Below are 14,842 nucleotides of genomic sequence, written 5' to 3' on the forward strand. Positions count from 1 at the left end.
AGAGACATCAGTTTGATCCCTGAGATGCGAAGGTCCCTTGGAGGAGAGCATGGCAACCCATTCCAGTATTCTTGCCTGCAGAATCCCGTGGACAGAGGGGCCTACTGGGTTACAGCCCATAGGGTCCTAAAGAGCTGGACGTGACTGAAGTGACAGCACACAGGCTTGCTCTATGCGGCCAAAAGAATTGATAAAGTAAAAATAAGAAGCCAAATGACTGCTTCCTTTGTGTCAAAGTGAAAGTGTTAGTCACTCAGTCGTGTCCTACCCTTTGTGACGCCATGGACTGTAGCCTGCCTGCATTACGGGCAGATTCTTTACCTTCTGAGCCACCACGGAAGCCCCTCTTCATGTCAAGCGCTCTGTTAACTCATTTTCTTTCCGTGCCAATACTGGGAAGGGTTGTGGCCCCATTTTGCAGAGGAGGAAACTGAGTCTTAGCAAAGCCGCATGAGTTGACCACGGTGATGCAGCTGAATCAGCAGCCTGGGCCTGTCCCTGAGTCCTGTGGCCCCAGGCCAGTGCTTCGCTGCACGTAGAGAGGAAGGGCGCACACCCCCCTTACCGGCAGCGAGCTGGGCAGCGACTCCTCCCAGCCCTCATCCTGCTCCAGGACCCGGGGAGCTGAGGATGGTGGCTGCTCAGCGCGGAGCCCTTGGTTCTCCTCTGTCAGGCGCTTTACCTCGTGGCTCAGGCACTTGTGGGAGTTGGCCAGCTCTGCCTGGGGGTGGAGAGTTTAGGACGAGGCGATGAGGGGATTGGCATCTCCTGTGAGGCCAGACCCTGAGCCCTCCTCCCAGACACTGGAAGGAGAACCAGGAAGCCCACGCCCTCCTTCTCAGCTGAGAAAAGAAGAAACACCCTTCAGTAAGCGTCTTTGGCTCCCAAGCTCATTATTTATTTTTTTTCCCTTGTTTGCTTGAGGGATCTTAGTTGCCCAAGCATGTCAAGCTCTTTCTACAGCCTCCTCGATGATTTTGAGGTCACACAGTGGCAGCCACAGGCCACATCGGTTGTTTTACGTGGTCCCTGGATATTCATTCAAGGACTGATGATGAAGCTGAAGCTCCAGTACTTTGGCCACCTGATGCAAAGAGCTGACTCATTAGAAAAGACCTTGATGCTAGGAAAGATTGACAGCAGGAGAAGGGGATGACAGAGGATGAAATGGTTGGATGGCATCACCGACTCGATGGATGTGAATTTGAGCAAACTCCAGGAGACAAAGAAGGACAGGGAAGCCTGGCATGCTGCAGTCCATGGGGTCGCAAAGAGTCAGACATGACTGAACGACTAAACAACAACTTTAAAACCTGGGAGACTACACACAAATATCCGGATCTGGCTTCTCTCGACAAATGAGAAAACCAGGCAGCATGAAGCCTGAATTCCCACATGCCGCGGTCAGCAGAGTCGAGGGGCATGAAGCCCCCTTTACAGGGTCTCTGTTTGCCTGCTGCTCCTTCTGGCCGTACACCAGACCTTGTTCAACCATTTGCCTCTCTTGTCTCGAGAAGCATCCGATTTTGCAATCTCTGCTTTTCATCCTCATGACTCTGCAAGCTAGGACCCATTATTGCAATTTCACCATGTCAAGGCTGCGGCTCTGGGCTTGTGGGATTAGCTTAAAGATCACTGAGTTGAGTGTGTGGTGGGCTCTGTCTAAATGCGGTACTGGGTGCCCTGGAAGCCCTCTTATCAGGAAGCCTTACCAACTCCAGGGTGAAGCCAGAGCAGATCGGGGTGGGGGACGGCTGTAGGACAGGCGTCTCGACTTTCCACGTGGGCCTCAACCAATTCCCCTCCCACTCCTCTCCTGGCCCCCCTGGCCCCCCGCCCTCACCATCTGCAGCTGAACGCGCTCCTGCGCCTGGCTCACGGTTCCCTGCAGGGTCCGCAGCAGCTGCTCTGAGTTCTGGACCTGAGCCAGGAGGACTTGCATCTGTGGGTGGAGGTGGGGCGAGGGTGAGGCGGGGCCAGAAGGAAGCCAGGAGTAGAGGCCCTGTGGGGCTGGAGCTGAGGCTGAACCCACCTGCTTGGCGCAGTCCTCATTGCTCCGTCTCAGGCCCTCCTGCAGCTCGTCCCGCTCCCGGCTGACGCTCTCCAGGTCCTTCTGCAGCTGCTGCCCCTGCCATAGATCCCGGCCTCAGCCTCAACGGCCAAGGGGAGGCCTCCCTCCTCTCCAGGCCTCTCACGCCTTGCCTCCTGCATCTCCTTGGGCAGTGCCAGCATCCGCCCAGTCGTTCCAGCTGAAAGCTCGGAACGGACCTTGACTCTTCTCTGTCCTCCACTACCCGGGTCCGGACCACCAGCAGGCCCTGCCCGGCAGCCTCCAGAATGAATTCCAAATCCACTCATTTGTCTCCATCTCAGCCGCCACCTCCTGGTCCCAGTCACCACCTTCCTCTAAGCTACATCAAGCGTCACCCTTCCAACCAGCCACCTTGCTTCTCCTGTTATCCCTTCCCCAGATTATAATCCATTCTCACCTAGAGAGACCAGTGACCCATGATGAGCTCAAAGCAGAGCAGGCCTCTCCCTGCCTTAAACTCCACAGAGGCTTCCCACAGCTCCTGGTCTGAAACGCAAACTTCATGCCTGGCCCCGAAGCTGAGGCCGACCTCCTGTGGCCCCTGCCTGCCTTTCTGACCTCATCTCTCTTCCCCTCCTTGGCAGCCTTCCAGCTCCTCAGACACACCACAGTATGTCTATCCTCTGGGCCTTGGAACCTGCAGATCCTTTGGTCTCTGATCTTCAGAAAGCACCTCTCTTGCCAGCTAGGAAGATCTCCTGCCCTGCCAGTCTCTACCTCATAATCCTAATTTTTAAAGATTTTTTTGGTATGTTGATCATTTTTAAAGTCTTTATTGAATTTGTAGTGTTACTTCTGTGGTTTCCGTGTTCTGGGTTTTTAGCCACAAGGCATACGGAATCTTAGCTCCCTGACCAGGGATCGAACCTGTGGCCCCTGCACTGGAAGGTGATATCTTAACCACTGGACAGCCATGGAGGTCCCTCCACAACCCTGTTGAGTTTTGTGGTGGGAGTCTCCCCCTGTGATGCTGTCTTCCTCATGGGCCCATGTGCATGTCTGGGCCTGGATTCCTCACTAGAGGAAGCTCCAAGAGGGTAGGAGTTTTCTTCTTCACTCCAGGATGCCCGGCTCTAGCTCAGTAAGGACTTGAAGGGAGAGATGGATGGATGGATGGATGCGTGCGTGTTGGCAGCCCGCCCTGCCCTCTCCACTCACCTCCAACTGCAGCTGCTCCCACTGGTTGTCTGGGACCAGCTGGTAACCAGGAGGGGGTAGGTAGATGCCTTCAGGGACCAGGGTGCCCGTGGACACCAGAGAGGCTGTCTCCTCCTGCTCGGGGCTCAAGCCCTGGCGGCTGCGGGGCAGGGAGGCGCTGCCGCTGGGCCCCCCGCCAAGGGAGAAGGAGGAGATGGAGGCGCTGTCATCACAGTTGTGGGCGAAGGCCTCAGCCGCTGGGCCCCCGTCCTCACTCAGCTCCTCAAGAGGCTCCAGAGGGGGAGATGGGTCCCGGGACAGGAGCAGCTCCGTGGAGCCGTGCAGGGAAGGGGGATGCCGGGGCCGTCTCTAGGGAGATGGGGCAGGGAACAGGCTGAGGGGCTGGGGTCCCGCAGCGCCCCTGCCTCCCTCAGCGCCCCTGGCCACCCCCTCACCTGGATCTCTTGGATCAGCTCCTCCGCCCTCAGCAGTTTCGCCTTCAGCTCCTCGATCTCCTGCTCCATGGGCAGCACGATCTCCCGCAGCTTCTCCGAGTCCTCATGGGCCTGGAGAAGGGGAAGGGGCATTGGGCAGTGACAGGCAGTCCTCCCGACTGCAGGAGCCTCAGGCCTGTCAGAGTTTTACCTTCAAGCACATCAGTTGTTCTAATCCTCCCAGGCACGTGCTATCACCCCCATTTTAGAGAGGGAAACACAGAGGCTCGGAGCGCTTACAAGGCTTACCCCAGGTCACATGGTAGGTGGCTAAAGTCACAACCGCCTTCTTGTTGCCCACTTGTAGAGTGACATACTTTTCTCCCCCAATATTATGCGTCCCTTTTTTAAATCATAGAGTCTCACATTTTCAGCTGGGCTTGTGACCTGAATCCTAGAATACCATCTACATTTCTCAGCTTCCCTGTAACTAAGCATGGTCATATGACTAAGTTTCAGCTAATGAGATGTAGGCAGACATGCTGGGTGTAACTTCCAGGTCAACCCCTCAGGGGGAAAGGCTGTATTTACTCCTCCTTCTCCTCCTCCTTCTGGCTGGCTAGAATGCAGATGTGATGGCTGGTGCTCAAGCAGTCATCCTGGACCACGAGGCAGTACGCTACCTATGGCATACCAGCAACATAGGAGGAGCCTGAGTTCCTAACGACTTGTTGAGCTGCCACATCAGTCCTAGAATGTATACTTCTGAACTCTAATAAAAATAAAAGTGAAAGTTGTGTCTGACTCTTTGCAACCCCACGGACTATATAGTTCATGGAATTCTCTAGGCGAGAATACTGGAGTGGGTAGCCTATCCCTTCTCCAGCAGATCTTCCAGGCATAGGAATCGAACCAGGGTCTCTGTATTGCAGGTGGATTCTTTACCAACTGAGCTATCAGGAAAACCCAAGAAAAATACATTTCTACCTTATTTAAGCCCCTGTTGATCTGGGTTTTCAAACTTTGTCCTACCTGTTATGTCTTCCCACACTCCCATCATCGCCATATTGCTGGCTGCTTCTCTTTTGCTCTCTTTTCAGGTTTGGGATTCTGTTGAACTTGTACAGTCAACAGCCTCTGGACACCTCAACTTGCGGGTTGGACAGGCTCTTCTGTCCTTGTACAGCCAGTCTAAACCAACTCACACTGCCATTTCTCCTCTCGTTAGCACCAGGTCAACAACAATGACCCTGCTATCCACTCAGCTGTCCAAGGCAGAAATTGGCCAGTCATCCATCCTCTTCCAATTCATATAAGTTCTGCCTCTTGAGTAATTCAAAAACCCATCTCAGACAAGTTCAGTGTAAACCTCCAAATCTCTTATGTGAACACTGCCAATAGGTAGGGTAAGCCTGTACGGCCCAAATAAAACACCTCTGATCCCATCTGAAGCCCTGAAGTACATGCTCTGCAGATGCCCACACAGTGGATGAATGATGGCTGGATCCAGGGCCAGGACCGGAACTTCCTGACTCTGGGCCTGTGCTTCTTTCCACCGTACCTGGCAGATTTAATTTAGCAGAGCCTTTCTCCTTCACCACCCTGCATAACCACTCCCTGAGGAACACTAGAATGCAAGTTTAGTGGCAGTCCCTGCAGGCAAATTGTGGGTGGGAGGCCTTCCTTTCTTGTGCTCCTGTTTAGATCTTTGTCCTTCTCACCAGGAGATTTACTCCATCTCCCTGAGCTTCACATATAAGGTGAGCCTCACATTCCTCATGTATAATGTGAGGTAAGTACCTACCTCACAGGGCAGCTGTGAGGCTCAAAGGAGGGAAGATGTGAACTAGCCCTGAAAGGTGAAGAGTTTGATAATATGTGTTTCCTATGATTGTTTATGACAGCAGGAATAAAAGTGATGGTGCACCATAGAGATTAAGAACAAAGCTTTAGAACTAGGCTGCCTAGATTTTAAAATCCCAGATCTGCTCCTTTTTTTTTTGACTGTGCTGGGTCTTCCTTGCTGAGCATGGGCTTTCTCCAGTTGCAGCGAGCAGGGGCTACTCTCTAGTTGTGGTGCAAGAGCTTCTCATTGTGGTGGGTTCTCTCGTTGTGGAGCATGGGCTCTAGGGCTCTTGGGTTTCAGTAACTGTAGCACATGGGCTTAGCTGCTCCACAGCATATGGAATCTTCCGGGACCAGGGATCAAACCTGTGTCCCCTGCATTGGCAGGAGGAGGATTCTTAACCTCTGGACCACCAGGAAAGTCCCAGATCTGCTCCTTTTTATGTGCATAACCTGGCGAGAATGACTAAACTTCTTTGAGCCTCACCTTACTCATCTGTTACATGGATCTAATGGACCTGTCTTTCACGGGAAAGACTGCAGAGATTGAGTCTGTCCACAGTCCCTAGTGCATAATCGGTATCCTTAAATGTTAGGGGCCCCCACACATGACTTTTCTTAATTTTTCTGAGTCATGCCACACAGCATGCTGGATCTTAGTTCCCCAAGCAGGGAATGAATCTGTGGCCCCTGACGTGAAAGCAAGGAGTCTTAACCAGTGGACCACCAGAGAAATCCCAATTTTCCCGTGCTGAGTACAGGGTTAGTACCTAGAATTATCGCTGGGTGCCCTGCTCCCAGTGACGTGGCAGTGGGACATCAACAAACCCTGTGCCCCAAGGTCACCTTTGGCTGCCTCAACATCTTCTCAAGTCCCCGGGGAGGGGGCAGATACTATCCCAACCCCAACCTTTTCCATCTGCTTCTCCAAGGAGTCCAGGGGGTGAGCCCGAGACAGCAGCTGCTTCAGGCGCCCCAGCTCCCGCTCCTTCTCCTCACAGTCCTGCTGCTGCTGCTGCCGCTCCTGCTTCAGAGACGTGATCTGGGCTTCATAGCTGCTGATGGAGTCTGGCAGGGCAGGAAGGGCAGAGGAGAGGGAGGGTCAGTGCGTCAGCCCTACCTGGGGGCGAACAGGGAGCTCTCCATCACTGCTGCTCTCTGCAAGGCAATTTACCATAGCGGTGATGACAGTAGGCTTTGTGGTTGGACTGAGGAGATGGCAACCTACTCCAGTATTCATGCCTGAAAAATCCCCATGGACAGAGGAGCCTGGCGGACTACAGTCCATGGGGTCACAAAGAGTTGGATATGACTGAGCAACTGAACACAGCACAGCAAGCTGCTGGGCAGTTTGCCTCTCTGCACAATGTCCTCAGCTAATGAAAACCCTGCTGGCTTGTTATAGGATCCAATGACATGATATCGGGAAGGGCTTTAACCCTCTTCCTGGTGCATAATAAATGCTAAAGATAGGCTATCTGTTGCTATTAATACATAAGAATAACAAGCAATATCTAATAATAGTCATAAATATTCATTCTGGACCAGACTCTGAACTGGGCTCTGGAAATAGAGAAATTAATCAAACACAAACCCTGACACCAGGAGCCCACAGTCCAATGAGAAAGATAGCCGTGGAAAGTTACAAAGCAGTCTGAGAAGACCTTGTGAGAGGACCACTCCTGGCCTTGGGGGTCCCAGAAGGAGACCCTCGCTCTGAAGCAGGTCCAGAAGGCAGACCCTGCCTGCCTGGCCAGGAGAGACACCAGCAAGCGGTGAAGGACAGAAAGGACACATTAAGTAACGGGTGCAAAGGCTCACGGGTGGGAAAGTGGATGGTGTGGCTGGGGCATAGTGGACACACTGGAAGAACAGCAGTGAAGATGCAGAATGCCATGCCGGGATTTAGAATTCATCTTTACAGGTCAGTGAGAGTTAAAGGTGACGTTGAGTGGAACATGGTCATTTTTCATTTGCATAGTTACTTATTTTAACACATACTAACATCAGAAGTAAAGGTTCTGTTGTCAGACTGCCAGGGTTCAAATCTTCTCCTTTCCAGCTATATAACCTTAGGCAAGTTATCTAACCTCTGAGCCTCCGAGCTTCCTCTGTAAAATGGAGACGGATAACAGTTCCTACCTTATAGAAATTCTGATGAAGATTAACTACTCATCAAGTATTTAGTTCAGTGAAAGTGTCAGTCGCTCTGTTGTGGCCGACTATGCGAACCCACAGACTCTACCCCACCAGGCTTCTCTGTCCATGGAATTCTCTAGCCAAGAATACTGGAGTGGACTGCTATCCCATTCTCCAGGAGATCTTTCCAACCCAGGAATCAAACCCAGGTCTCCTGCATTGCAGGCAGACTCTCGACCATCTGAGCCACCAGTGAAGACTGGCACTCAATAAATGTTGGTTATCGTTATTATTTAGGACACAGTTTCTTAGATGGATAGGAAGTTCTCTTTAAAATAGATGTGTGTAAGTTTTTAAAAAGTGGATCTATTTGAAGAACAAACATCAAGCAGATTACAAGGTAAGTCATATAAGGAGACAACCACATTGCACAGATGGGACACGGATGCCTAAAATGTACAAAATATGGGCCCAGAGAAGTCTGGAGCCAGGAGTGGTCGTTAGAAAGGGAAATGACATGGTGGGATGGGAACTGTAAGAAGTTTAATCTGGAAGCCAAGGTCAAGGCCAGACTATGGAGGGAGACTTTTAAGAAGGCTGAGGCAACATTATGCAGGAGCAGACAGAGAGCTCCGCTACAGCAGTAGCCATGGAAGCAGGGGTGGGACGTCACTGGAAGCTATTTCAGAGAATCTGGCCTCTGACTAGGGGAGAGCAGGAAAAGAGGAAAAGATGCTGGGTGATCTGGGACGAGGGGAGTTGATGTATCCCAAGTACAGAGGACGTGAGGGAAGAGGGAAGTTGGTGCGTGTTGGGGGAGGCAGAGGTTGTGCGAGGATGTAGGGGTGCTTGGGGAAGCAAGGAAATCAGATAATGAGATTTACAGAGATGAGGCCCAGGGCTGAGTCTGAAGGCCAAAGACTCAAACGAGTTCTCAGGGAACTGAGAAACTGCTCACTTTCAGGGCTGATCAGTCATTAGTGAGGGACAAGAAACGACATGAGGCCAGGGAAGAGGTAGCCTTCTGAGCTAAACTTAGCTGGAACTGACAGAGCTGCTGCTGGAGCCCAGCCTGGGGTTCTATGCAAATTAAAAAAGCACGCTTCTTCTGTTTCTTCCTCTTGAGTCCCGAGCCTGCCTGTGCTAGGCAGTCCTGCTAAACTACCCCATGGGTGTAGGTCATGACCCCTTTCTTGTCATGCACTCCCCCTTATGGGGCCGAGGGGGTCTGGGAGGACCACCTGCCTCACCTTTCAGGATGGCTTGCAGCGAGGCCACCTCCTCTTGGCATTGCCGCTGCACCGCCGCCACAGCCTCGGCCTTCGTGCTCTCGCTCACCTCGGCCACAGCCTTCATGGTTTCCATTTCTGCCAGGGCGCCTGCTAGCTCAGCCCGAAGCCGTTCGAGCTCCCCGGACTCAGCTTCAACTTTTGCCCCTTCCTGGGGCTGGATGTCCAGCGCTGTGGAGGACAGGGATCAGCCTCTTTTCTCATCACTCTGATTCCCAATATTCCCAAGGTACCAAATCCTCAAATGCTGCAACTTAGAACTACAGCCAAGGTCCCTGCACCTTTACCTAACCCCGCCCTGCTCACCTGGCCCCGCCCCTTCCCCACCTCCTCCTCACCTAGCTCTGCCTCGTATTGTCTAGAGCCCCGCCTCTTTCTCCCTCGGTTCACCCAATCCCCTCTTTTCTGACACGCCCCCCTCCCTTCCAGTGGCCCCGCCCCTTGTCCACCTGGCCCCGCCCCGCCCCTCCCACACTGGGCCCCACCTCTAACCTGCCACTGGCCCTCCACCTTGCATAGCTAGACCACGCCCCCTCCACCTTTTTTTCCTGGCGGCATGGTCCCGCCCCTTTCTCCAGGCTCCCCCCACTCCCCCCCCATCCAGCGACGCCGAACTCGGCCCCGCCTCCGGCCTCACCGCCCCTCGCGTGCACGGACGAGCCCTCACGTACCGGCCCCTGGCAGCCGCCGCCGGCCATCCTCGCCCGCGGCCGCCGGCGCAGCTGCCGCCATTGCCTCCGCGCAAACGGCGGGTTCCCGCACTCCCTGGTGACGGCGCTCACCGCTTCCGGGTCTTCTCGGCTGTTTCCGGATCCGCTCGGCTGTTTCCGGATCGGCCCTGAGCTCGAGGCTGAGGCCGAAGTTAGGGGGGCGGGGGTGGCCGAACCTCAGCCGAAGATTGCCGAGTGGACGCCCTGCCGCGGCCCCGGGTCCCGCCGCGGCCCCGGGTCCCGCCGCTCCCCGCGTTCTTTCTTGAGTTCCGCTGTTGGACGCCTACCCTTCAAACCCTGAAGTAGCTCTTTCATCAAAGGCCTCGCGCGTCTCCGCGTGACCTTGGAAGCTCTGCTCAAATTACACGTCCTCCGGGACTCCCGCCGGCTTCAGCCTAAGGAGGACAAAGTTCTCGCGGTCTCGCCCAGTCCCCGGAGCTGACCCTTTTAATCGGTCCCTGGCCGCCCTTCCGCCGGAGCTTGGCTCAGGTTACAGCGAATTGTGGTCGAGCCTCCCTGCACCTCCGCTTTCGTGGAGCGTCCCTCGGAGCAGGGCTGCTGGGTCGACTTCACTTTTCTGGGCGCCTGGGCCCCCGCGTCGTCAGTCGTGGAAGTCAGAAACTTCCATGTCCCAACCCCAGTTTGCTATTCAGCCAGTCACCGCTTCCTGCTAATCTTCCCCTCCCAGTGCCGCTCAAATCCCTCCTTTCCTCTATGGGCCACTGCCCTAGGTCAAGCCCTCATTATCTGTGACCTCTCGCTCCAACAGCCGACCTGAGATCTCCCCTAGTCAGTGACAGGCAACTCAGACTTAAGTCTAGAGTCGTGATTCCCCTTCTCCCAAACCCGCTTCTCCTCTGTAAAGTAATATTCCAGGAGCCTGCAAGTCTTGCAAGCTCTACCTCCAAACGACTGAATATTCCAGAATGGGTCCCTATTTCTGCATCTTCAGCGCTGACACCCAGCCCCAGTCCCCATCATCTGTCTCCTGAAATTCCACACTGCCTCCTGCTCCGCCTGTGTCACCGTTTGGGCCCCTTAGTTAATTCTCAAAGCAGTTAGAGTGATCTTTGTAAAACAGATCATGTCTCATCCCCGCTTAAAATCTAGTTCAATCCAATTTGAAAATGGGCAAAGGACACGAGTTTCACTAATGTAGGTGGCAAATTGAGCATGAAAAAGGATACCCAACCTCATTAGCCATTCAGTTCAGTTCAGTTCAGTGGCTCAGTCGTGTCTGACTCTTTGCGACCCCATGAATTGCAGCACGCCAGGCCTTCCTGTCCATCACCAACTCTCAGAGTTCACTCAGACTCGCGTCCATCGTTAGAGAAGTTCAAATTTCCTATTTGCACACCTACCAGGATGGCTAAAATTTAAAAAGAGTAGTAATATCAAATGCTGGTGAATAGATGGAGAAACAGCTTCTCAAGTACTCCTGATGGGAATGTAAAATGATACAGCCACTTTCTGGAAGGGTATGACAGTTTTTTTAGAGACTAAACATGACCTTGCTTGAACACACCAAGCTTTCTCCACCCCAGGTCCTGGTTCAGAAGTTACCTCCTCGGACCTCCCGGTGGTGCAGTGGATAAGAGTCCGCCTGCCAATGCAGGGGACACAGGTTTGATTCCTGGTCCTGGAGGATACCACAGAGCAGAGCAACTATGCCCATGAGCCACAACTACTGAGCCCAGATGCTGCAGCTGCTGAAGCCCAACTGCCTAGAGCCTGTGCTCCACAACCTTAATGAGAAGCCCACACACTGCAACTAGAGAGTAGCCCTCAGTCTTCGCAACTAGAGAAAGCCTCCACATGGCAACGAAGACTCGATACAATCAAAAGGAAGAATAAATAATGTTTTTAAAAGTCACCTCTTCAGTGAAGCCGTCCCTGATCACGCTGTCTTAAGTCACCAGCTCAATAATCTGTCCACCATTAAATCACGTTAGAGACGTCTCACCATTTGTTTATTGGTTAATAATAAAGAAACCAGTTGTTTATTGGTTCACTTTATTACTTGGCCCCCTTTAGCCTTCTGTGGCCCCAGGACTTGAATCAGAGCTCCATGAAATTAAGAATCTTGTCTTTCTCGTCCCCTGTTATTTCCCAGCACCTAGCACAGTGTCTCGGAGAAGGCAATGGCAGCCCACTCCAGTACTCTTGCCTGGGAAATCCCATGGACGGAGGAGCCTGGTAGTGGTAGGCTACAGTCCATGGGGTCGCTAAGAGTCAGACACGACTGAGCGACTTCACTTTCACTTTTCACTTTCATGCATTGGAAAAGGAAATGGTAACCCACTCCAGTGTTCTTGCCTGGAGAATCCCAGGGCTGGGGGAGCCTGGTGGGCTGCCGTCTCTGGGGTCACACAGAGTCGGACACGACTGAAGCGACTTAGCAGCAGCAGCAGCAGCAGCACAGTGTCTGGTAAATAAACAGTAGTAAACAGGACTTCCCTGGCGGTCTAGTGGTTAAGAAGCCGCCTTGCCTTTCAGGGGACATGGATTCCATCCCTAGTCTGGGAAGATTCCACATGCTGTGGCACAGCTAAGCCCGTGTGCCACGATTGCTGAAGCCCAGGTGGTGCAACTACTGAAGCCTGCTCGCCCTAGGGTCCATACTCCACAACAAGAGAAGCGACCGCAATGAGAACTCCGATATCCACAACTAGAGAAAGTCAGCACAGCCAAAATAGTAATAATAAATAAACCGTAACACTGACTGTTAAAGTAGTAAATATTTGGTGAATGAATGAATGAATGAACACTTCCCTTTCTGATCTCTCTGGACTCCCTCCAACCCCCTCCTCTGCCACTGCGGCAAGAAGAGTTTTAGAAAATATAAATCTGACCAGGTCAGCTCCTAGCTTTCAAATCCCCAAGAGCCTCTTGCCCTCAGAATAAAGTCCAGATTCCCTGTATATGCGGCAGGGTTTCTTGGGAAAGGCATGAAATGAGGGCACGAAATGATGCCTGTAAGTAAGTCAACTATCAGGTTTGGATTTTAACCTGAAACCCTGGGAGTCATTGAAGGTTGTTGAGGAGGGGAAGCACACGGCTGATCCCAAGGAATATCTCTCTGTGAGCAATATGGATGGGAATTAAGAGGTAGAGGACAGAGAGCCCAAAGGAGAAGCTGTTGAGGGACTTTCCTGGTGGTCCAGTGGCTAAGACTCTGAGCTCCCAATGTGGGGAGCTGGGATTCAAGTCCTGGTCAGGGGACTAGATCCCGTGTGCTCCAATTAAGACCCGATGCAGCCAAATAAATAAACGAAGCTGTTGAAATTATTCTGGTTGAGAAGAGTCCAAAATAGGGGGAAACTGACACTAGAGTTATTAAGGATCAGAAATAGACTAACTTTGGTGACTTTGTACATGGGGGAAAGAGAAAAGTTTTCTGTCACTCTTCCCAACTTCCTTTCCTTTTCATTTTTAAATTTTTTATAATTGATTTACAATATTGTGTTAGTTTCAGGTGTATGGCAAAGTGATTCAATTATATACATATATTTTTTTCAGATTATTTTCCAATATAGGTTATTACAAGATTTTGAATAGAGTTTCCTGAGTTATACAGTAAATCCTTATTTCTTATCTATTTTTTGTATAGCAGTCTGTATCTGTTAATCCCATACTCCTAGTGTATAACCCCCCTCCCTTTCCCCTTTGGTGACCATAACTAACTTCCTTCCTTTATATAACCAACACTTAATGAGCACCTTCTGGACGTCAGTGAAGTAAAGACCCTTGTTGTAGCAGAGCAAATAATCTAGGGCAGGAGGCCAATGAGAAGACTTGAAAAATAAACAAGCAGACTTTGGGACTGGGGCAAATAAATGCTGGGAAGGAAATAAAAGAGGTGTGAAATTAAAAGTCCCGGGGGTGGGACTTCCCTGGTGGTCCAGTGGCTAAGATTCCATGCTCCCAATGCAGGGACCTTCGGTTCGATCCCTGGACAGGGAACTATTAATAGATCCCACAGGCTGCAACTAAGAGTTGGCATGCCTAAACAAAAGATCCCACAAGCAGCATCTAAGACCCAGCTCAGCCAAATAAATAATTTTTTAAAAAAGTACCTGGGGTGTCAGGGAAGGTCTCTGGGAGGAAGTAAGGTTTGAACAGAGACTTGAGTGATGGAAAGGAGCCAGTGGAGCGCAGAGCCGAGTGTCGTTCCAGGAAGAAGAGCAGCAAGTGCAGAGGCCCTGAGTGGGGGCAGACTGTCAGAGGGCTGAGACAGCAAATGTAGTCATGGGTAGCCTCACTCAGACCTTTGGAGGCCGTGGTTTGGAATGTTGACTTTAGGCAGATGACCGGCATTGGAATGTTCTAAGCAGGGGGCTGACAAGCTTTAGCAAGAAGACTCGGCGTGTGAGGCAGCTGAGTAGCCAGTGAAGGGATTAGAGAGATTCTGTTGAATGAAAGGCACACGGACTCCTGCTCCCTCACCCCCTCCATTCTCCCAATGCCCCAGTCTTTCCCTTGCAGCCACCCCAACCCTACCAAAGGGAAGTGGGGGGCCTGGCAGCTGGAGGGTCCCCTGAGGTTCGACTCAGGCAAACAGGAAGCCACAGCCCAGTGAGACGGGCCTGGGAACCAGCAACTGAGAGAGCCGGTCTCCTGGGTCCCTGGCCCTTTTCCCTGCGTGACTGCAGCAGTGATAGACACAGAGCTTCACATGCAGGGGTGGGGCGAGGTGAGAGAGAGAAGAAAAGCAGGGTGGGAAGAGACGGGGGTTTGTGTGAGACAGAGAGAAGATTTAAGAGTCAAGACTCCTGCCTTCTGATGTCTAATTATACCACCAGCGGAATTTGTGCTCTTAGACACACCCTGCCCTTTGCGGGGGGGCCTCGGTCTTCCCATTTCTGAATGGGTTCCTTCCATAACTGAAGCAAAGGCTTCATGGGGGGAGATCTGGAGACAAAGGGGCATTAACTATCAGTCATTTCTCAGGACTGCGGCAAAGGAGCCCCAGTGGCAAAATGACTTGAACCCTTAGCTCTTAATGGACCCCGTCTCTCATGGACAAAGAGGGCTTGCTATGTGCTGTGCTGGGCTACTGCTGTATGTATATCATCCGGTTTAATCTCCACAAATAATATTTGGATAGTACTATTATTATCCCCAGTTGATAAAGAGAATGAAGCTCAGGCTTGGAAAGATGAGGACATTTAGCCAAGCGGCAGAGGCAGAGGATTC

General features: G+C 52.1%; 1 protein-coding gene across 2 annotated transcripts in view; it reads right to left on the reverse strand.

Moving 5' to 3' along the window:
• Nucleotides 1-10,315, reverse strand: part of RABEP2 (rabaptin, RAB GTPase binding effector protein 2) — a 13,047-nt gene extending 2,732 nt beyond the window's left edge. The window contains exons 1-8 of one of the 2 annotated variants that reach the window (XM_052636377.1): nt 9,608-10,315; nt 8,898-9,107; nt 6,419-6,576; nt 3,685-3,795; nt 3,251-3,598; nt 2,033-2,128; nt 1,844-1,942; nt 566-721 (exon numbers count right to left, since the gene is read on the reverse strand). In XM_052636377.1, the coding sequence (XP_052492337.1) occupies nt 566-721; nt 1,844-1,942; nt 2,033-2,128; nt 3,251-3,598; nt 3,685-3,795; nt 6,419-6,576; nt 8,898-9,107; nt 9,608-9,668 (1,239 nt within the window). In that variant the 5' untranslated portion in view covers nt 9,669-10,315. The remainder of the gene's footprint in view (nt 1-565; nt 722-1,843; nt 1,943-2,032; nt 2,129-3,250; nt 3,599-3,684; nt 3,796-6,418; nt 6,577-8,897; nt 9,108-9,607) is intronic. The other variant, XM_052636376.1, reaches the window with a different exon arrangement.
• Nucleotides 10,316-14,842: the final 4,527 nt, after the last annotated feature.

Source organism: Budorcas taxicolor, chromosome 2 (assembly GCF_023091745.1).
Source record: "Budorcas taxicolor isolate Tak-1 chromosome 2, Takin1.1, whole genome shotgun sequence".
Classification (NCBI taxonomy): Eukaryota; Metazoa; Chordata; class Mammalia; order Artiodactyla; family Bovidae; genus Budorcas; species Budorcas taxicolor.